General features: G+C 45.7%; 1 protein-coding gene across 1 annotated transcript in view; it reads left to right on the forward strand.

The window, feature by feature from the left end:
* The first annotated feature begins 3,194 nt into the window (after positions 1–3,194).
* Positions 3,195–24,367, forward strand: part of LOC146073035 (transient receptor potential cation channel subfamily M member 7-like) — a 173,307-nt gene continuing 152,134 nt past the window's right edge. The window contains exons 1-2 of the mRNA XM_083180212.1: positions 3,195–3,280; positions 18,582–18,717. Of these exons, the coding sequence (XP_083036338.1) occupies positions 3,195–3,280; positions 18,582–18,717 (222 nt within the window). The remainder of the gene's footprint in view (positions 3,281–18,581; positions 18,718–24,367) is intronic.

Here is a 24,367-nt window from a genome sequence, read left to right on the forward strand (position 1 = left end):
GCCAATGGCCCTCTCAAAAAGGCAGGAGTGGCCATATTGGTTTCTGCTAACTGCCCCTTTACAGTTACTTCTCAACACTGTGACCCAGAGGGGAGATACATTATATTAGTGGGTTTGCTTGACCACACGGAAATTACCCTGATCTCCTGTTATGCCCCTAACACAAGACAGATGTCCTTTTGCAGAAAGCTCTGCGCTCTGGTGCAGAAACACGCTAAGGGGGCTCTCTTAATCCTTGGGGACTTCAATATGGTTCTAGATCCCACTGTTGATAGATCTCGTCCTAGTAGGCCAGGAGTCCCCCAAGTGGCGGTAGAACACTCCACTGGCTTCCGTCAGCTCATAGGTGAATTCGATCTGTATGATGCCTGGCGAGCCAAACACCCTGCGGTTCGGGACTATACCTTCTTCTCCCACCCTCATCAGTCGTATTCGAGGATAGACTTAGCATTAACTGACAAATGGACGTTGCCTTCCCTTAACAGGGTCGATATATTACCTATGAACTGGTCTGACCACTCCCCCTTATTGATTTCATGGGATCAGAACTCCTATAGAATCCCCCCGGGCCCATGGAGATTGGGGAAATATGCGTTATCCCACTTGGAATCTCGTCAAGCTATCCATGATTCTCTCTCCATGTACATCTCCAGTAATCAACCAGAGGACACTAGCGTGTTTAATCATTGGTGTTCCCTTAAGGCAGTTATCCGTGGCTCTGCTATACAAGCAGCAGCTAGATTGAAGAGGGCCCACGCTAGGGATCTCCTACTAGCCGAGACGGAACTGTCCAGATTGGAGTCTGAACATAAGGCGGATCCCCTTAACAGATCCCTGTATAGGCTTCTTCTGTTGGCAAGAGATAGGGTGAACACATTCTACCTTCAGGAAGTTCAGAGGAATATAGATAAACTAAATCAGCGTTTCTACTCCTTTGGGAATAAAGCAGGCCGTCTCTTAGCTAGAAAATTAAGAGTCCACAGAGCTAGAGCAAGAATAAATCTCCTGTATGATTCACGGGGAGCTAGAGTGGTTGACCCTTTCCACATAGCAAACACCTTTGCGGATTACTATTCCCAGCTCTATAACCTCAATGCAGATGCCCATACCCCTCAACCTATCCCAGCCGACATTGAAGCGTTTTTGAATCACATCAATCTCCCGAAACTTGACTCTGGGACCTGTCTGTCCCTGTGCTCCCTCTGGTCCAAAGCTGAAGTAGAAGCGGCCATTGATGCCTTGCCACGTGATAAAGCCCCTGGCCCTGATGGATACCCTTCTAATTTCTATAAATGCTTCAAGACAGACCTAGCTCCTATACTGCTTAGAGTTTTTAATGAAGCCTCCGAATCCAAAAGCTTCCCAAAAGAAATGCTTGAAGCCCGGATCGTCGCAATCCCTAAAATGGGTAAACCCCCCACAGCAGTACAGAACTTTCGCCCCATAGCATTACTGAACACCGACCTCAAACTGTACGCAAAATTCATAGCAAACCGTTTATCCCCTTTGCTTCCCTCGCTCGTGGCGGCCGACCAGGTGGGATTTGTTCCAGGCAGACAGGCCCCGGACAATACACGTAGGGTGTTTAATATTTTAGAGCGCTGCGATTTGAACCAGGAACCCCTATTGCTGCTTTCTCTAGACGCAGAGAAAGCGTTCGATAGACTGCACTGGGGTTACCTCAAGTCGGTACTACTACGTTTTGGTTTTGGGGGCAGGTTCCTGGACTCAATTTTCGCTTTATATTCATGCCCATCCGCAAGGGTGTTTGTAAATGGCTGCCTCTCCTCTACCTTTAACATATCTAACGGTACTAGGCAAGGGTGCCCCTTGTCCCCACTCATATTCGCATTAGCCATAGAACCTTTAGCGGAAAAGATCAGAACAACTAGTGGGATTAGCGGACCAGTCATTGGAGGGATACCCCATAAAATATGCCTGTTTGCGGATGACATTCTCCTGTGTCTATTGAACCCCGAGAACTCCCTTACCGCGCTACATAGGGTATTAGAGGAGTATACTAACATCTCCTTCTATAAACTGAACACATCCAAGACAGAGGCCCTCCCTTTAAACATCCCCCCGGAGGTTGTGGCCCTACTAAAAGACAAATACTGGTACGCCTGGCAACCAAGGTCTATTAAATATTTGGGGGTGCATGTGACTAGGGACAGCAACATATATGACTGTAACCTCAAGCCATTACTTAACTCCTTTGAAAAACTTATTTCTGAGTGGTCTCTCCATGAGATCTCCTAGATGGGTCGGATTACGGCCTCTAAGATGGTCCTTTTGCCCAAGCTCATGTACATCTTCCGGGCCATCCCAAGGAACCCTCCCAAAAGCCTGATCTCTAAATTCAACACCCTGTTTTCTAAATATATTTGGAAGGGTTCTAGGCCTCGAATAGCTAGGAAGACCCTTACACTTCCCAAGCGTTCTGGAGGCGTTGCCTACCCAGATATCGATACCTACCAAATGGCATGTTTACTTAGCCAGGCCAGAGACTGGTTCGATTCTCATTCTCCTAAGCCTTGGGTGATTATAGAATGCTCTTTCTTACCTAAGGTCCATCTTACCGATCTTTTTTCGATCCCATCACATGCATCCCCAACTTGGTCTGGCCCAGGAGCAGCTATTAGAGCTACAATCTCTGTCTGGCATAAAACTATCTTAGATGTTGAGGCTGTCTCCCTACCAGGTCCTGATTTACCACTAAAATCCATCGCCAAGCTAATTCCTAACCTACAGTTGGACTCCTGGGCTGCCGTGGGCCTTACATCCCTGAAACAGCTATTTCCCAAGGGCATTCTCTTACAATTCTCCACTCTTCAGACACAGTATGGGGTCCCTAAGCAAGATTTCTACAAATTTCTTCAGATCCGTCACTGGTTATCCGGAGCTTTTAAATCTCCACACGGGGTCCCGTCCCTCCCTAGAATTTTGTTTACTAAGACTGTCTTCACCATTGCATAAAGGAGGGATCTACAGATGGTACGAGTATCAATTGACAAAATTAAAAAAAGGGAAACTACCAGCCCATATCAAATGGGAATTAGACTTATCTACCACTTTCACTGAGGAGGAATGGGATGCCATCTCCTTTTCCGGTTTTAAAATGTCAAAATGTCTCCAACATACGGAAATGTTCTATAAGTTATGCCAGAGGGCATACTTCACCCCTAAGCGGCTACATGGCATTTGGCCCTCCGTCCCCGAATTGTGCTGGAGGAACTGTGGAGGTGTTGGCACCATTTACCATATTTTCTGGGAGTGCCCGGTATTGCGCCCGCTGTGGGATGAAGTGTTCTCCCTCCTAGGTGCCATCTTGAGAACTTCCATTTCACCAGACCCAGTAGTGGCGTTGTTTCACCATGCTACACAGCTCTCTGTGGGAGATCTTTATCTCCTCGGACAGGTCTTAATTTCGACCAAGGCGGCCATAGGTCAACACTGGAAATCATCTTTAATCCCATCTATCCAGCACATAGTAAACAAGATTAATAAACACTTTTTGCTCGAGACAGCCAACATCAAATATTCACCCTCTGCATCTTCGATCCATATTAAATGGTTTAAGTGGAGCGAATACAGAGAAAAACAGGGACTCTCTGTACTCCACAGTGATCCCTCAGACCTGGCAGTACTCTCCTCCCCGCCGCACGCCACTGAACATTAACGTCCTCCTAACACTCTGTTCCCCCCTGTGTACCCATGATTGTACAGTATACACGTTGAGGCTCCCCCGTAAGGATCCCCATCCCATCTCTTCCCTCTCATGCCCCCTATCTCTTCATCTTCTGTTTCTAACCCCCACACTTCTTATGTTAAAAATAAGCCTTGCCTACTCGGTTGGGATGAAGCTGATTCTATTACAGAATAAGTGTTGATTTAAATGTTGTTACTCTCTTAATGCTCTTTATTGTTCATTAAGTTTCATTACAATACGGTTTCTCATCTGTATTTTGTATCTCTGCAAGACTTAATAAAAATCTATTTAAAAAAAAAAAGAATATAGATTTTAAGCTCCACTGGGGCAGGGACTGATGTGAATGTTCAAATATTCTCTGTAACGCGCTGCAGAATATGTGTTCTCTATATAAGAAACTGTGGTACTTGTGTATTATCACGGTGCCCGCGAAATCGGCCACAAATCACATGCAAAAATCGGATGCGATTATGCGGACGATTTTATGTCGATTTGCATGCCGTGAGGGGACGAGGTACGCGTCCTCCCGACCTTTTCATACCCCCACTATCCACGTCGTCGTGGAGTTGATTTTATAAAGCATGGCGAGCGCAATGAGCCACCGAGCCCGAAGCGTGGCGAGCGAATGCGGAAAACGACCCCGAAGCGTGGTGAGCGCAGTGAGCCCCACAAGGGGACATGGATTACTTGACGTGTTTTCCGCATCCCCTCGCGGGGCTCGGTGGCTCGCTGCACTCGCAACGCATTATAAAATCAACTCCATGCCGACGTGGATAGTGGGGGTATGAACAGGTCAGGAGGATGCGTACCGCGTCCGCTCGCCACGCTTCGGGCTGACTTGGATAATGGGGGTGTGCAAGGATGGAATAGCATGCAAATCAGCAGGAAATCGTGGAAAATCAGCCGCTAAATCGCATCGCGGATCAAATCGGGCGCTAAATCGTATGCGATATCGTATGTGATTTAGATGAAATCGGGCGCCGTGAAAATACACAAGTACCGAAACTGTTAATAAATAAATAATAATGATGTTACGTGAATGTAATATTCTTTTTCCAAAATAAAAGAAATGCATGTTTGTCATCTGAAATTTTTGAAAGAATTTCCGAATAACTTGCATTGCCAATTAATTACCAGTATGGATTCGGCATGAAAAGCCGGCGGTCGGGATCCCGGCGTTCAGTTCAAAATCCCGACGCCGGAATCCCGAATGCCGAAATCCCGACAAGGAGGGGACGTGGATCGCTGCGCTCGCCACGCAGCGGGCCCAGTGCCTCGCAACGCTCGGCACACTAATTTATTCTCCCTCCGAGGGTGTCATGGACACCCACGGGGGGAGAAAGTGTCGGGATTCCGGCGTCGGGATTTTGAACGCCGGGATTTAAACTGCATCCCACCAGTATAGCTAAATGTTCATGCAATATGAAATGATTTTGTATGTTCATACTATATATTATTTAGTTCACCACAAGCTGTTATTTTGTACTGAAGACATGTTTACCCCAACAGGCAATTATCTGCCAATATAATAACATATAGTTTCAAAAAGTTGTGTATTAATTTTAGGTTGTGTGCTATGTATTCCTGATTTGTTATTAGACAGTGCTGTAGTGTGAGTCACTCATTCATAATAGGAATTCACTCAATACCATATGCTGTAAGTAATTGCTTTACAATATGTTGCCAATGTTCGCTTTCATCTCAGACCTGTTTGGTTGGTTCCTGATAATTTGGTGCTAACAGATTACAGGTCAGCTTGTCCTGCAGCACTGTTCCTACATGGTAGAATGGAACATTCTTGAAATTCTATTAATGAACTATAAGCGGAATTAAGGTAAAGTTCAAACAGCTATATCCCCTTTTGGGCTTGTCTGTCTGGAGTCTCACATTGTTGGAGTAAGATAAAGATTGGAAACCTGCAAGACACACTTTACAAAAGTGTCATCCTGGAGCAATGCAAAAGGTATGTTGGGACTATATAGCTGTATTGTTATGGATTTAAAGCAAGTTGTGTTTATATACTTTGATAGACTTTATAACATTTGGCATTTTGTGTGTCCTTAATTATTAGCCTGCTATTGTCACAAGCACTACTCTTGGTAAATATCAACTGTGGATGAAGAATGTTTGCTAATAAAATCGCCTCCCTGTAGTTATTGGGGAACTATGAGACTGCTTTTCCCTTGGAGTTTGGTACCTACTTTTTAACAATAGTTATAATAGAATAACCCTCACCCACCTTGGAATTGTATCTGTTCTTCCCCCCAAAAATTATATAATTTGTATCTTAAAATGATTCAGAGTTAAGTGATTATTCAAACCAACTGGTACATACTTTTTGACCTTGCTCAGGTCCAGAAGAATTTTGGATAACGGATTATTCAGTATCTCAGAATATTTTTATATTTCAATGATGTATCTTGAGGTACCTTGCATTTATGTACAAACACATCAAACACATGATATACACACAGATATATTTTATTTGTGCAAAAAAAAAGGTTTCAAAACATGAAACAAAGTTTGTGTACTATCTCAGGCTCTGAATTTAAATGCCAAGCAATCATTTTCTTGCACATATTTAGTGCCAGTTACAGATCATGTCCTCAGTAGTGCTGTTACAGATGTCCCCAGTAGTGCCAGTTACGTATAATGTCCTCAGTAGTGCTGTAACAGATGTCCCCAGTAGTGCCAGTTACATATCATATCGCCAGTAGTGATGTTACAGATGTTCCCAGTAGTGACCGTTACATATCATGTCACCAGTAGTGCTGGTACAGATGTTCCCAGTAGTGACAGTTACATATCATATCCTCAGTAGTGCTGGTACAGATGTCCCCAGTAGTGCCAGTTACATATAATGTCACCAGTAGTGCTGGTACAGATGTTCCCAGTAGTGACAGTTACATATCATATCCTCAGTAGTCAGGGGCGAATTTAGGGGTCAGGCCGCCCCTAGGCACAACATTTTGGGCCGCCCCCCCCCTCCATATATATGTATGTATATGTGCACCTGTGTGTGTGTGTGTGTGTGTGTGTGTGTGTATGTGTATATATATACACTGTATATGCCATAATAAAAAAAAAAAAACACCAGCACTTAGTCACCAATAACATACTTTATTAGCACTTACTGTTAGACACAGGATGCAAACAGTTAAGTGCTCCAGACACTTTCTGCTCCGTGCAGCATGAAGAGAGGAGAGGAGGGAGGGGGGCTCGTAACCTGAGTGCAGGCAGTAGCAGACGGACGGACTCCGGAGGTTCACATTGTCAGCGTGTGAGCAGGGCACATGCCCTGCTCGGAAGAAGGGAGGGACGGGTATCTGTAGCTTCAGGCTGCAGTGCGGGCAGAGTTGGACAGGTACATCGGCAGCCAAAGAACGGCAGCAGCAGCGCTGCTGACCACACTGGCATAGCTGTGAGGACGGAGGCAGAAAGGATAGAGACCTCCTCCTTGCACTGAGGAGCGGTGGCAGGCTGCCGCTCTGTAAAGGAGTGTCGGACTGACAAACTGCGCGACAGCAGGTGCCTGCCAGCTGCCGCCCATAACAGGTGCCGCCCCTAGGCCCGTGCCTCACGGGCCTAGTGACAAATCCGGCCCTGTCAGTAGTGCTGGTACAGATGTCCCAAGTAATGCTTTTAGCATGAATAATTTTTTTTTCACTTTCTGAAATGTATGGTTTTCAGAATAATTTGGATAACGGATATTTTATATTGTATAGAAAATAACCGTTTGGTAACTTGGAGTCATCTGCCGCCGGGCTCCTGCTCCCAAGGGGGCACCTCTCCACCACTGCCAGTTTAAAACCATTAATTGAAAGCCATTAAAATCGCTTCTGTGGCTGAGTCCTGAAATATATAAGTGTTCTTTCTCTCTCTCTCTCTCTCTCTCTCTCTGTATATACTGTACATACAGTATATAATATATATTTTCTAACAGACTATATATATTTTAATAATGTGTATGTGTGTGGGGGGGGGGGGGACCAATATTAATTTAGCCTGGTAAAGTAAGATAGAAACCATGGATTGTATTTTGGGATGCACTTTACCTGTATTGTTTGATTGGGTAGAATTAAAAATGAGTTTGAGGTAAATTAAGTATAAACTAATGAACTATGTTTAATTTTACCAAAGTGCAACTGTTATAAACAATAGTCCTGTAATCACTACAACAACACAGAGGATTATTGTGTACCGTGATTAGTGAACCAAAAGAACAGAATATTATCTGTAAAGTGCTTTGTAATATGCATAAATAATATACAAGTTAATAACTAAAGTTCCTCATCTCATCATTGCTTACATCTCTTAAGAGGTGTACTCTTGTGTATGCTGGCATACTAGAGGATGACTACCACTAATACCTACAGTAGCTAGCTACTTCTGAGTCACAGCTTTGCATATTAAGTTCTTAACGTGCGTACACACTGGCTGATATATCGGCCATTTAATTGAGAGTGTACCATCAATATATCTGTGAACAGTGTTGTTCACAGATATATCGCGTTGGCTGTGCAATACAGCCGATGCCCGATATATCTAAAGATATATTGGCACATCGTGCTGTGTGTATGGGTGATCCACCTACCGCCCGTACAGCACACACACACACACTGCCCAATTCATCAGGTCTGACATCCCAAACTGAGCTGTCAATCACTGGCAGCTCCCGGGACGGCTGTACGGGCGGTCGGCGAATCACCCGTACACCATACATCCCAACATGACCCATGCCAGGAGGGACACAATGCTCTGCTTCTGGACTTTCCTCTTAATGTATGATTACCATCACCTGTTTAACAGGTTAACTAATATGAAAGGGGCTTCACCACAGGTGATGGCAATCCTAAATAATAGGAAAGTCCAGAAGCAGAGCATTGTGTCCCTCCTGGAGAGGGTCATGTTGGTAGGTATGCGTACACACAGCATGATGCGCTGATATATCTTTATATATATCAGGTATTGGCTGTGTTGCACAGCTGGGGCGATATATCTGTGAACAACGCCGTTCACAGATATAGCATGGTACACACTGGCCGATGGTGCATCGATAGATCAGCCATTCAATCGAAGGGCCAATATATTGGCCATTGTGTAGGCATTCTGGGCCAGATGCACTAAGCTTCAAAAGTGATAAAATGGAGAGTGATAACCAACCAATCAGCTCCTGTCTGACATTTTTCAAACATAGTCTGAGACATGGCAGGTAGGAGCTGATTGGCTGGCTGTTTATCACTCTCCATTTTATCACTTTTGAAGCTTAGTGCATCTGGACACTTAAGTCTCCACCTGACACTACATACTTTATTTGACATGCGGCTAAATTACCAATCTGTTAACATAATTTGTCATTCCCATTTGGGTGACTACAGGAAGATTTCCTTTATAAAGGGTTAACAACAGATGTGAGTATGTGTGAGCACACGTTATGTAGAAATAGTTACAGTAAAGACAGCATTTTCTCTCATGTATGACCCTTTATTGCAATAATATGTTTTGTATAAATTGGGTAATGTTACTTTGGCATTTACTTGTATATAGTGATGAGCCATGGAATCCGAACAGCTCAGAACATCCACGCTTGTGAGTTTCTGGCTTTGCTCGGAAACCAAGCGTGGCCGAATGCCGTAATCTTGCGTTGGTGTCTCAAGAATTTGCTGCCATTTCTCCCCACTTTCCCCAAGCAGTGCACAGCTCTGCAGTTTGTGTGTGTGTGTGTGGGGGGGGGGGCTGTTGTTTTGTAAAGACCTACTACGTACTACTACTTGTGCAAGGTTGTGCAGGGGGTGACTTGTGCATGGGGTTTGTTGCATGCAGGCGGTTTGTGAAGGAGAGTTGGTTTGTGCACGGGGGTTACTTTGTGCAGGGGGTTTGCTGCATGCAGGGGGTTTGTGAAGGAGAGTTGGTTTGTGAAGGAGAGTTGGTTTGTGCACGGGGTTTGTGCAGGGGGTTACTTTGTGCAGGGGGTTTGGTTTGTGCAGGGGGTTTGTGCAGGCTATGTCAGGGTACTGGTCGTGTTAAGCAGGCTGTGTCAGTCAGTGTGTCAGTGCGCAGAGGGCAGTGACTGTCAGTCAGTGTAGTGGGGTACAGTACACAAGCAGGCTGTCAGCTTTTTTTTTTTTTTACATTGTGGTGTGCTGCACTGCACCCCAATACACCATACTGATACTGTCAGAAGTTTTGTGTGTGATTGTTCTGCCTCCATGCAGTCTTGGAGAAGCTGCACATAAACAATAAATAAATAAAGGCAAAAATTATTTTGCTCTTCTTTATTGTTTGTGCGTACTGCACCCCAATACACCATACTGATACGGTCAGAAGTTCTGTGTGTTAATAACCAGCCAGCTTGCTGCAGACCTTGGCCTAAATTGAATGAAAACAACATTGTAAGGTGTAAAGTGGTAACAATTGTCTGGAAAGGGCTGGAAATTATTGTTATTGAGGTTAGTATTACTCTAGGAACCATTTTCGAAAAAAATCCAAATCCTTTCACCGCTGCTTGACAAATCCAAATCCCGGCGACGAATCCAAATCTTCGGCCCCAGTGCCCATCTCTACTTCTATAGCTGTTAAACCCCATCTGTAATGCTGGGTACACACCACAATGACATGTCACCTAGCTGCCCAAGCATGCCCCCCCCCCCCCCCTCACACCACCACCACCACCTAGCTTGCCTGCAGCAAGTGTACAGCCTCTAGTGTTACGGTCCCCAAACACATATGCAAGGTATCTCATCTTGCCTCACATGGGAGGTAAAGGTCGACATGAGTTTTTCACGTGTCTTGGTGTCTATGTCGACTTGCACACCGTATAAGTGTACCATGTCCCCCTGCGTGAATGGTAAAGTATGAATAAACTCAGTTAAAAAACCATCATGAAAAACTCATGTCAACCAATAGTAGTCGACCTTTTTACTGTGGACCTAGTGACGTCATACCTAAATCAGTATAAATAATACAAATACAAAGCAAAAAGGCACCTACTGCAGCTACAGCTGTGAATCTGCAATCAGCCATTTAGAAGCTGTTAGCTAGTGCTGATGGCCATCATCATCATCACCTGTGTGAATTTGGCACCTGTAAATGATATATGTATCTGTCACTGACCTGGCGGACAGAGCTTCAGAAAGCATAACCCGAGGGCTCTGTGTGGAGATGTGAGATATCTGTTACTGCTGAGGCTTGCTCTGGCTGTGAATACACAGGGGGGGGGGGGGGGGAGTACAGGGGCAGATTTATGGGGGTGATGGGGAGAAAAATACATTGATTATTATCTATTGAGGAGGTGAGGGGATGCCCAGCAATACTTGCAGCCTGGATGTAGAAGTATCTGATTTGCAGAAGAATACCAGACTGCAGCCCTGGCCCCATGGCAAGATCCAGATATGGGTAGAAAAACGGAACTGGACAGGACCCTGGATTGCCAGACCAGACAGGCTCCATTCATCAATCTCTGTCATTCTGGAGGTTATAGTGTCCAGTGGGTGTCTCATCCAGAGAGGTGCCTGTCCCAGTGCCTCCTACCATTGTCACTGTAATGCCCCTTTGGGGGGGAAGAAGAAAGAGTAAGGCGAGTATGTGACAAAGGAGAGAGAGAGACAGAGAGATGGTGAAGGAGAGAGTTTCATGGAAAAATAGGGAATGAGAGAATAAAAAAGAGGAGTGAGAGAGAGGGGTCCTAACAGGAGGGAGATAGAGAATGTCAGGGAGAGAAAAAGAGGGGAGCAAGAGAGAATCAGCCAGATGTACCAAGCTTCAAAAAGTAATAAAATGGAGAGTGATAAACAGCCAGCCAATCAGCTCCTCACTGCCATGCTAAAAGCTGGGTTTGAAAAATGAAAGGTAGGAGATGATTGGCTGGTTGTTTATCCCTCTCCACTTTATCACTTTTTTAAGCTTGATACATCTGGCCAAGAAAGTTGTAGAGACAGGGAGAAAAAGAGGTTGTCTGGGAGAGAGAGAGAGAGACAGTGGCAGGTAAAGAGAGAGAGAGGGGGTGGTGAAGAGGAGACAGCATGGGAGAGAGAAAAAGACAGGGAGGGTTGAGATGCTTACTGCGGAGGGTGAGAGGGAGGGCGGGGGAGCTTGAGAAACAGGGAAGGGGAGACAAGAAGGTAAGATGGGGCCCTGGGCAGACAGGGAGTGTATTGAGGGTCGGGAGAGGCTGTGGAGACAGGGTGGGAAAGATGGGGCTGGCCTTGTAAAGCACCTCCTAATTGACCCCCCCCCCTTCCTGGGTACCTGGCTCAGTACCCAGCCCCCCTTCAATAATAGCGGTGCAGATGTGAACCTCCCCCTGTCCCACGCTGGTACCTCCAGCTGCAGCGATCACTGTCACCGTGTCCCCTGCAGACAGGAGCTGGCAGCTGCACTTTTTCCATTTCCCAGCACCGGAAACTCCAGCTATATTGATCCCCGATGTTAGGTCTCCCACTGACAGGCACCATCAGGTGAGTAGGACAGGGGAGGTGCCCACAGCAGCCACAGATGGGGCTCAAGGGATGGCAGCATCACTGTCACTGTTTAACCCGCACACCAGTTTTAAAAATACATTTAAAAAACTTCAAGACGGTGCAGGGGAGGTCTGCTCTGGTTTGGTGTGCCCCCGGGCCCCATAGCAGTAGCATCCCCTAAACCCTCTGTAGTTACGCGACTGACTGTGATATTGGGTCAGTTGTCTGGATATTAGGGGTGACATTTAAAAGGATGCGATTTTTGATTTTTTTGGTGATAATTAGGCAACAAAATGGAGTTATCGCATTTTTTGCAGAAATCGCCAATTTTACTAGGGTGCGCTAAGTCCCGTAAATCGCACATTTTGTGCGATAACTCGCACTTTCTCACTTGCCGGTAAAAATTTGCAGTTTTAACGCATCCAGATGTTTTCGCATAGAAAAGTATACAAATCGCTGATTTAATGGAATGCGCAAACGAAAATCGCATTTTTGAGGTGTCTAAAAATCACACATTATTCAGACCAGGTTCTGATGGGCGAATTTGTCAGAGACATGCACAGATCATTGCGATCTGTGCATGGTTCTGGTGTAAAAAAAGAGTTAAAACAAAAAAAAAACGGCGTGGGGTCCCCCCTCCATAACCAGCCCTGGGCTCAAAGAGACGATCCTGGTTTCATAAAATCACAGGGCAAAACAAATAGGGTCCCCAGGATTTTATAAAACCAGCACCAGGCTCAAGGGCCAGTCCTGGTTCCTAAAATACAGGGAACAAAATGAGTAGGGGTCCCCCGTATTTCAAGAACCAGCACCGGGCCCAACCAGCCAGCAGGGTAATGCCACAGCCGGGGGGAAACTTTTTATACAAGTCCCCCCAGCCAAAGCATTCATCCCCCTGACCGGTCAGCATAGGCAGGTGTCCTGGGGAAGTGGGGACCCGGGGCTGTCCTCAATAGCCTTGGGCGGTGGTAATCAAGTTGTTTATTGTGTAAAAAAAAATTGAAAAACTATTGTGTATTGCTGTGGAACTATGAGTTCCAGCGAGCCTGCACCGCATTGGAGAACCACAAGTCCCAGCATGCGGGGCAATAAACTTGTAGTCCCACAGTAGAACAAATAGTTACACTTACACACTGACATTAAAACTTTATTACACACGGAGCCCATTCATCCAATACTCACCTATGTGCCACCAGGGTCGCTGGAACGTTTTTAGGTTGGGGGGGGCAAGATATAATCTCATTTTGGCGCCCCCTAAATTGCTATATGTTACCCCCGGGCACTATACACACTGGCAGCGGCATATACACATGGGCATTATACACAGGGCAGCGGCATATATGCATGGGCATAATACACAGGGCAGCGGCATATATGCGTGGGCATTATACACAAGGCAGCGGCATATATGCGTGGGCATTATACACAAGGCAGCGGCATTTACGCATGGGCATTATACACAGGGCAGCGGCATATACACGTGGGCATTATACACCGGGCAGCGGCATATACATGTTCTACCCTCTTGGTACCAGGGAACTTTTAGCATTAATTGCCCCATGGGCAGACTCACGATTAGGTAGGTCACACTGGATCGCGGCAGATGGTCGGCTGCTTCTGCTGCAGGGCAGTGGCTGGTTACACTGGAGATGGGCTGTGGGTCTGGCACCCCTGCTGGGACAGCTGGCTTCTTTCCTTTACTCTCTCTCTTCCTTTAAACAAGGCCAGTCACGCCGAGGCCCTCAGCTCGGTCTCCCTCTGACACTGATGTGCAGTGCATTCTCCCCTCGCTTCAGTGGGTGGCTGTTAGGTAGCGGGGTCATCGCCCTCCCGCTCTTTGGATGCGGCTGGTGGAACTGGGCACTGAGGGTTCTCTCCTCCCTAGCCGCCTCTCAGTGCGTGGCCAGCGGTGCTAATACTCGGGGAGGTCAGCGGGGGTCACAGACCTCTCCGCGCTCCCTCTGAGGGTTCTCCCCTCCCTAGCCGCCTCTCAGTGCTTGGCCGGCGGTGCTAATACTCGGGGAGGTCAGCGGGGGTCACAGACCTCTCCGCGCTCCCTCTGAGGGTTCTCTCCTCCCTAGCCGCCTGTCAGTGCGTGGCCGGCGGTGCTAATACTCGGGGAGGTCAGCGGGGGTCACAGACCTCTCCGCGCTCCCTCTGTCGCCTGGCTGCGGCAGTCCCCGGCGCCGCGTCTCCTCACGCTGCTGGAGGTCGGCGGGGGTCACGCTGACGTCTCCGCTCTGCCGCTCAGCCTCCCTCTCTCCGTCCCCGCTCTGCCATTAACCCCTTCTCTCCTGGGGCTTACATAGGCGGACGGGCGGGAGGCTGGATCAAGCTTAATCAGCCCACCGCCCGCCCGCCTATATTACTGTTTAATCAGCCGCCCGCCCGCACAGCTGCTTTAGCGCCTCAGTAATTTTGGGGGGGGGGGGCAAGCTGCCCCCTCGCCCCCCCCCGTTCCGGCGCCACTGTGTGCCACGAAGCATCAGTCTCCTTGTCCAGTAGTGAAAATAGGAACAAATAGGAAGGCCCTTCACCAATCATATAGCGCTAAAGTGAGTATTACTTTCCTGATCAGGAAAGTAATACTCACTTTAGCGCTATATGATTGGTGAAGGGCCTTCCTATTTGTTCCTATTTTCACTACTAGAGGGGTGGTGTTTCCCTCTTCGCCTTCTTTACCATACATTTCAGCGGCTTGCGCTGTAGGAACCCCATCTATCTTTCAAAACCTTTTCCTTGTCCAGTAGTATCCACTTGGGTACCTGTGGAGAAAAAATATACTTACCGGACGTTTTCAGGGCTTCTCCGGGACCCCTGCACCACTGTAACCACGCTCCGGTCTTCTGTTTACTTCTGCCCCCCGCTCAGGCCCCACACCGTTTTTTTTCCCACTTTATTTTTTACACAAATCGCACATGTCTGAAAATGTGCCAATTTTCATGACTGAAAATCGCACATTTTCAGGACTAAAAATCGCACTATATCGCGATTTTTTGCAGCGAATTCGCATCTCATTAAATATGCGTTCTTGAAGCAAAAAATGCAAATTCAAAAAATGCGATGTGCGGCGATACGGCGAAAAAATCGCATCCTATTAAATGTCACCCTAGGGGTGACATTTAATAGGATGAGAGATTTAGAAAATGAGAGATTTTGTGAGAAATCTCCATTTTTTTTAAAGTGGCAATCATTTACACTGCAAAATCAAACTGATTTTGCAGTGTAAATGATTGCCGCTTTAAAAAAAACTGGAGATTTTTACAAAATCTCTCATTTTCTGAATCTCTTATCCTATTAAATCTCACCCCTGGGTGTCTAACTATCTAATTTGTTGTAATGTGTTGCAATGCTCTAATAATTCCAGTATTAACTCAAAGCCTTGGAGAGAGATACATTTGAGAGATTAAGTACCAGAATCATTCAGCTCATTACTGCCATGTTATAGGTTATGTTTGATAGTTGAGAACTAGTAGAGATTGTGGGTGGGTCAAATCGCACAGGACAGTAATCTCAGTATTTACACAAATAAGAGATAGAGAGAGACCCCTCGTTAGCTCTGTATACAAATTTAATGTGTAACGCTTGGGGGTGTGCTACCACTGGGACAAAAATTGAGGTAATTGGAAGAGGAAAGAGCAGTTTGTCACGATAGTGGTGCACCACAGTAAAAAAGAACGACTTAAAAAGTAACTTTTATTAATTCAACATATAAAAGAGAGGATGCTGCGAAATATGACAGACTACATATAACATATAACAAAGACAAGTGAACAAATAGTGCTAATTAAAAACTAGGGCTCATGCGGCGTCCCTTAGCACTTAATTCCTATTTATCATAAGTTCAAAGCGTTTCTTCCCTAAGTGTCGGCTGAATCGCCTGTTGACACCAGGGGGACGTGCTGACTGAGTATGTGTGATCCTGTCTGTCAATAAGTCTGTTATGTCACCATGTTGCCATGTGCAGATGTTATGTTTTTGTGCCACAATATTTAATAAATGAAAAAGCCGTTTGTTTGAGGTGCAGCGTGAATCACAAGTCTACTGAGCCAGTTATAGGTAGGAGTGGAGACTAGAAAATGATATAAGATAGATGATAATAGCTGAAAATCGAGTGACTGTGATTTAATGTAGAAACCCTGATATGACCAAGCGCCAAGGATTAACTGAGTTTTAAATCAAGCCGTATGGAACTCTAATTAATGCACTCCGCAGTGAAATTGCGGTTGGTTCTCTAGCCGGCTGATAACGGTGATGTGAGATAATAAATAATGGATATAAGCGTGCCACTAAACCCTTTAATGGCTGTAACCGACCTAACGGGTTGAACCCTGTGGTTTTAGGTGCGGTCCTCCTGAGGGTAGCTGGCTACGTTAAATTGTTAAAGCTGGAGATGGTAGGACCTGTATATAGGTTGGAGTTGGGCAGCGGGCAAAAATCGCCTGGTGTGTGCTACTTGTAATCAAGCAAGATCTGTCAGCTAGTTGGCTATTCAAACCGTAGCTACCACTATTAGAGTAAAGTTCTCAGTATTGGCGATGCTCAGGTATCGGGGAGTTTTCAATTATTGCCGTATGGAACTCCACAGCCTGCACTGAGCATCAGGGCTGTGGGGAGTTCTCTAGCCGGCTACTCAGATTGGCTCGTGTCACGCTGAGACACCTAACATATACATATATTCATATGCGAGATGCACGAAAATGAGCGTGCCGCTAAGCCCTCTTCTGTGCTATCACCGACCATACGGGTTAGACCCTGTGGTTTAGGTACGGTTCTCACGGGGCAGCTGGCTGCGCTCTAGGACATAGGCTGCGTTACGGCTGTGGACAAACAGACAGAAATATTTTTAAGCTAGACATTAGAGTCCTTAAAAGGACTAATAATACAGACAGGAACAAGGAGGCTAAGGGAGCGTCCGCACGGCTAAGGTGGCCGGCGTACGCTTCGCAGTTTCTTCTTTAATTAGCACTATTTGTTCACTTGTCTTTGTTATATGTTATATGTAGTCTGTCATATTTCGCAGCATCCTCTCTTTTATATGTTGAATTAATAAAAGTTACTTTTTAAGTCGTTCTTTTTTACTGTGGTGCACCACTATCGTGACAAACTGCTCTTTCCTCTTCCAATAGTTGAGAACTATTTGGCTTTTACTTTATCTCTCTCTGCTTTGTCATTTTCCAAAGCTTTTTACATCTGCCCCAACATAAGAGAAAGTGGTCAATACACAAAGCGGTAGACACAAATAATACAACAGTTAAGACACAGTAGAGTGTTACATGCTGTATACTATTGCTTTTTTGTATTTCTATTCTGCTAGTTTCTGTAGCTCACAAATATCCATACTAATAACAATCTATTGAAATAATTACAGTACATGCATATTTAAATAAGATAAATTACTTCTTAAAAAGGTGTTTCCTGCAATTTGCATATTCCTAGAAGATGCATGTTTCTTCTAGCATGAAGTAATAATGAACCAGTTTCTATCATCTGCTGAGCTCCATGGGTGTTGCACGCTCTCCCCATTCCCATACTTTTCTCCCTTTGGACCAGATGCACTAAGATTCAAAAATGATAAAATAGAGAGTGATAAACAACCAACCAATCAGCTCTATCCTGACATTTTTCAAACACAGTCTGTGACATGGCAGGTAAGAGCTGATTGGCTGGCTGGCATCTGGCCCTTTGTCTTACTTTATGAAGGAGCTGACACATGCTGCTTCCTATAGACATGAAATGTTGTACCAGTCATTAATCTCATAACTCCTTTTTACATTGTATCATGGATATGAATCTGCCAGCTATTGCAACTTTATGTGAGCGGCCAATGCTCAGTGTGGGCAAACTATGTGCAAACTGTTGGGAACATCTTCTAGTACTGTATATTCATATCACGATAGTGCCAAATAATTGTCCAACAGTCACAACCCCAGCAGGCCACCAGAAAATGATATGCGCACTGCTTTTTTATTGGACTCATTACAAATAATACTTAAACCATAACATATGCAAATGGAAACATGCATTATGTAATTATCCAACAGATATATAACAAGCAGCACTCATGTATTCCCATTGGTTGACTGCAGCTCTGGCTGGACTTGGGAAAGGGTAAATTGTGAATAGATGCAGGTTGCTTTAATTTCAGCTTTATTCTATTTTTTCCCAAAGGATTTTGCTCAGTTTCACCTTATTTATGTCATAAATAAATCACAATTAATAGATTAGTTGTGATGTTAATTAAGACAAATGTTACCATGCTTAATGATTTTATTATAGTTTTAGAATACATTTTTTCTGATAAATTGGCAGAACTAAGATGGGGGTACCCCAATCCTGAGATGCGATATGGAGATGGTAGCATACTCGTGCTTGTTAAAGTAGGCTTCACCATGCTTTGTTTATTGTTGCAGCAGCCTTCCAGTAGTTGAAAGTGGAGTGTGCTACTGCTTTGACTCCATATTGCTACTTCTCAAGGACAGCTTCATTCCCTGTACCAAGATGGCCACCAAGGCTACTACTGAGCATGTGCCGAGCCATCTTCAGTCTGTAAGTTTGTCCCAGTGGGAGTCAGTAGTCCTAAAGTGCCCTCAGTTAAGGTGCCCGAATTAGACACTCACCCGGCAGTTTGCTGCATGGAGGGGGGGTATGTAGGAGGTGGCATCAGGGAAACATCCGGCGTTTTATGGGCGTCCCCATAAAAACGCATGTGGTTCCCATGGGAATGCAGGCAGCTCTATGCCTCTTTTTAGCGGACTCCGACAGAAATAAAATTCCATTTTAAACTGACTTTTATTTCCGAAGGGGAGAAAAATCATTCAATCCATGGCGACTATCACTAATCTCATAATCCCTACCTATATTATCATATGCAACTCCATGTGAGCGGCCAATGCTCAGTATGGACATGCCTGAGAAAAATCCTTGGTACTTATATGTTAGTTGGGCGCCCACTAAGCTATTTGCTTAGTTTTCCTGAACCGCTACTCAATACCCACATACACTCACCGGCTGGAGACCTGTATGACCCTGTTCTATTATATCTCTTAGTGTGTATTGCTGTAACTATTTCAGCTTGATTAACCTCTTCATTGGTTAAGCAAATGGGCTGTTTGTAGTTTAATGCATTTGTTAGTGTTGATTTAAACTCTGCTACATCATCTAACCTGTACACACATTTCCAACACTAGTACCTGCTAGTGACATGCTTCTTAAAAAAGTAACTGCCAGTGCTGTATTTGCCACTAGGCCCATGAGGCACGGGCCTAGGGGCGGCACATATTAAGGGCGGCAGTCAGCAGCACCTTGGCATCTCAGCAATTGTCCCAATGTGTGCACCTGCAGCTGTACCCATGGGCTGCGGCGTTGCTTGCTCCTGGGGTGTCAGTACTGACGGGTACTATGTAAAAACTGCACTCTGGACCGCCGGACAGGACATCAAAATCTGCAGTCCGGAGCTTGTAGGGTCCGGGGGGTGTCCTGTCCGGGGGGGGGGGGGGTCTTGTCCGGGGGGGTGGGTAGGGGGGGGGGGGCCTGTGATAGCTATCACCAGGGACATGGGGGAGGGGAGATTACAGCCTTTCCGGACCGTCCGGTTTTTGCTACATGCCCGGACCATACAGGAAAGCTTTATTTTACCCCTCCTCCTCTAGCTGGTGACAGGTGTGGCAGGCAGTCCCTCGGACAGGACACCCCCCGGACCGGACGCTACAAGCTCCAAAATGCAGAGTTTGATGTCTGGTCCGGCGGTCCGGGGGTTTTGTCCTGGTCCGGTTTTCACCCATACCCGTACTGACGGGGTCTCTGGGCTATGCAGAGTTCCACGATTGTCCACCTGGGTGCACTATGGGCTGGAGCTTCCTCCCTCAGCTCTGTCTGTATGTGTGACTAGTCTCCAAGCTCCCGGCACCACCGCTAGTGCCGCTGCTGCCCGGGTGTCTCAGCCTTCTCCCTGCCTGCCGGTGACTGCTGCTGTGAAGAAGGAGGAGCGCAGTGTCCAGGTTGCCGGTGCAAAATAAGAAGAGGAGAGGTAACTCAGGGAAGCAGCCCTCTGGATCTCCCTCAATTTGCCTGGACCTATTTTAAAAATCCCAAAAGGGTCCTCCCACCCTCCAGGCCCAGGGAGGTAGCCAAAGATAATGTGTCTAGGGGCAGTGTCACCTAAATCTGGCCCTGATAACTGCACCCATTTGTGTGCATTTTTGGAGCACATATAAATATTTTATGCAAAAAATAAATGAAACAAGAAAAAAACCATTGGTGCACATCCTACTAATTACAGATTTAGGCCCCCATTTACCATTGATCGCATTTACAATGCGATCTGGGCGGAATATTACCGCCCAGGATCGCATTGTAAAATGCGATCATTTCACCCCAATGTATTATCTGCCGGGCGCAGGGACAGGGCTCCGAAGTGAGCCCGTCCCGGTGATGCCTGGTTCCGGAAGCCGGGTGGTCTGCGCATCCGCGGTTATGCGCGACCCCGCTGACCGCACTGCCGCTCGGGCAGTGCGACGTGTAGCCATAGGCTACAATGGGCTATCGCCATACCAGAATGGCGATAGCCCAGGGATGCGATGCCGGGCTGCCCGATGTTAATACATCGGCCAGCTTCGCATCCCCCATAGAAACCTATGGGGGATGCGGCCGGCGGCGCTGCAGGGGGGGATCGCAGCAAGGATCGGAGATTCCTGCTGTGGTCCCCTGTGATACATTTCAGTGATACTTAATATTTGCGGTTAACCCCCGAAAAGTTGTGTTTTCGAGGATTTAGCCGCAAAATTAGTTGATAAATGGGCCCCACAGTCTATTGTGTCATGCAATTGAATGTGCTTGTCTGATGATTATTATTATTAATAATAACGGGAGTACTGTAGACAGGTGCCAGACAGGTGCTAACAGTGTATATGCAAGCACAGTCCTCTTTCCTCTGTATAATGATATTCAGTCTTGTTTTGCTACTATATTACTGCAGACAATGCTGCTGCAATATAAATAAATGTTTATGCAAACATAAGAGACACGCCTAATTTCCTGACAGTTCCACCCAATGTGTCGTCATATTTGATTGATTGGGAAAAAATGTACTTTCTTATGAATCTTTTCATCTGGTGATATTGCAGAGGGTTGTTGCTTTCAGTTGGCAATGTAAGATAAAATAGGCAGACCTGTATTTACATATCATTAAATTCTACATATGACTGGTTACCAACTGCTCCCTAATTTACAGGATGTTGACAGTTTGCATACCTCCCAACTTCTGTGTTGGGGAAATAGGGACACCCGGAAAAAGGGGGCGGGCGTATGCAAATTAGGGTGCGGCTTATGCTAATTAGCCGCAAACTCATTTTCATACAAGAATAGACGCTGTGCGCATGCGCACAGCGTCTATTCTATTAGATTGGGGGGTCTCCCAACTGCCACCCCCCGCAGCGGGACAATGCCTGCCGCGGGTGGGACAGCGGGACAGGACCCGAAAATCGGGACTGTCCCGCTGTAATCGTGACAGTTGGGAGGTATGAGTTTGTACAGTTAAATCCATTGGAGGCTTCGTTTGTCCTGTCATTATGTAGAAACCAGTATTTTGGTGTCCTCGTTTGGCGGGTAATTACCAGGTGCTGCCCGTACCACCCTCAACCACTTGACTGCAGATGCCTATTGGGAAATTCACCACTGGTTTCAACTTCAGATCTTAGATGTTATCTACAATATTAAGAATCAGCATAAATCATACTTGCCTACTTTTGAAAACCAGTTTCAGGGAGACTATTGGTAGTAGAATTTTGCAAAGTGCCCCATTGAGGGGGCGTGCCATGCTCCACCCAATGGGCGTGTCTTGTTCCATATAGGGAGAGTTTGTGAAAAGAGATTGTGAACCTAGAAGTATGGGTGTGTGCTGCTCCATCTGAGAGGAATCTTTTAAAATTACTTATATACAAATGTTGATGAGTCCCAAAGCAGTTTGTAAGATCTACTATACTTGGTAAACTGCTGGAAAATGGTGATGCTGATTCAGTGTAAATGCATCTATCTCTCATTCCTTTTTCCCCCAAAAATGTAACAGTGTAATGTGGGCTAGGTGAAATGAGGAAGATTGCTAGACTAATGAGGGAGAGAGGGAGATTGCTGCTATTTCAGGGTGTCTCCTGCAGAATGCAGGAGGGTAGGCAACTACTGTATGCTATAAATTCATTTTGCAGATATTGGCTGTAACACAAGGTGATTTGAGTCACAGAAAATACAAGAAAGCCTCAAAAACAGTCCTAAACTTGGAAGCAATATACAAGAGCTTTCTACCCGCCATGCTCTGTTCTGTGTGTAAAACATTTTGCTTGTCACTGTGGAGTTTTCCTGGTAGTAGCGGCTAAATTAGCAGAAACATATATATAAATCCAGCAGCACAGCTGGCTACAGCAATAATAACCAATACAAAGTGCCGGTGTGACAAATCCCTTCAGACACTGCCTGATTTAGAATCCAAATTGAAAGAACTAGAATCCAAAAACATAACCAAACCCTCCAGATTTCTTAAGAAAGAACTATGGGTCACGAGAGTAATTCAACAATCCAAACCTTCGAAGGCCCCTGGTCCGGATGGCCTGTCTGCGGAATTTTACAAAATACTCTTACCCCGGCTTGGTGACGATTTAGTTAAATTCTATAATCATATCATTACTACCCAATCCATTCCGCTATATTTCAACTCTGCTGCTATTAGACTACTCCCCAAGCCGGGCAGAGATCCAGCTCTGCCGGGATCTTATAGACCCATTTCATTACTTAATTTTGACTATAACGTTTTTACGAAAATTTTGGCAGACCGATTAAAATTTCACTTAACGCGAATTATCCATCCGGATCAGACAGGGTTCATAGTGGGTAGACACTCTGTAATAAATGTCAGAAAGTTGCTAGGATCTATTCATCATATGTCAAACACGCCCCTTTCATCTCCTAAGCTAATTGTTTCTTTCGACGCCGAGAAGGCATTCGATTTAGTTAAATGGGAGTATCTTTTTACGACAATGCGCCTTTTTGGCTTCACACCTAGTTTCATCAATATCTTATGTACCCTATACAGTTCTCCAGTATCCCAAATATCCTGTAATGGCTCTATCTCTTCATCGTTTGCGATTTCAAGGGGCACTAGAAAGGGCTGCCCATTATCTCCCCTTTTATTTGCCATCGCTATAGAGCCATTGGCGATCGTGATACGCAACTCTTCCCTGATTTAGGGTATTTCTATTCAAAATCATGTGCTTAAGGTGTCCTTGTATGCGGATGACATGATATTATTCCTCTCTAATCCATCCACATCTCTCCCCGCAGTGCTCGATCTGATATCCGCTTTCGGCGGTATTTCTGGGTATAAGGTTAACTTGAGCAAATCAGAGGTCCTCCCGATCCAAGGTGCGCCACTATACTTTCAAACATTGCCTATACTTCAACCTTTTCACATCTCCTTCACTTCTATTAAATATTTAGGCATCGCTATCCCCTCGGACCTTGCCGACCTATATAAAATAAACTTCACCCCAATTATTGACAAAATTAAGAGTTACCTGGATAGTTGGATGTCCTTGCCCATTTCCCTTCTAGGACGAATGGCTGCAATCAGGGCCGGTGCAAGGCTTCTCAGCACCCTAGGCAAAACTTCAAGCTACTCCCCCCCCCCCATTTTTTTAAGATCATGTGGTCATTCAATCCCCATGACCCCGCCCCCCAGAAGGTAGACAAGTCCCCAGCTTTTCCTCTGCACCCTCCCCTTTACCACCCACATTAGAGTACAAGGAGGAGGGGGCAGAAATGTAGGAAGTATGACTCAAGGGAAAGTATGGAGGTGAGGTCTTAGAAGTTCCACAGCCCTTATCTGCATTAAGTACAACAAGGATCCTCATAGACATCCTTGATTTTTTGATTTGCAGACTTGGTGGCGCCCCCCAGATCCTGGCGCCCTAGGCAGCTGCCTAAAGCTGCCTAGTGGTAGAGCCGGCCCTGGCTGCAATCAAGAGTGTGCTGTTCCCCAAATTTTTTTATATAATGCAAATGTTACCTATAAAACTTCAACCCAAAGATTTAAAATCCCTAAATTCTCTTTTCTCTCGCTTCTTATGGCAAGGGAAATGACCTCGAATAGCCTTCGCCAAATTGCGACTACCCCGTAAAAAAGGACTGAGCTTTCCAGATCTGACACAAT

Source organism: Crinia signifera, chromosome 4 (genome assembly GCF_055691185.1).
Source record: "Crinia signifera chromosome 4, ASM5569118v1, whole genome shotgun sequence".
NCBI classification, from domain to species: Eukaryota; Metazoa; Chordata; class Amphibia; order Anura; family Myobatrachidae; genus Crinia; species Crinia signifera.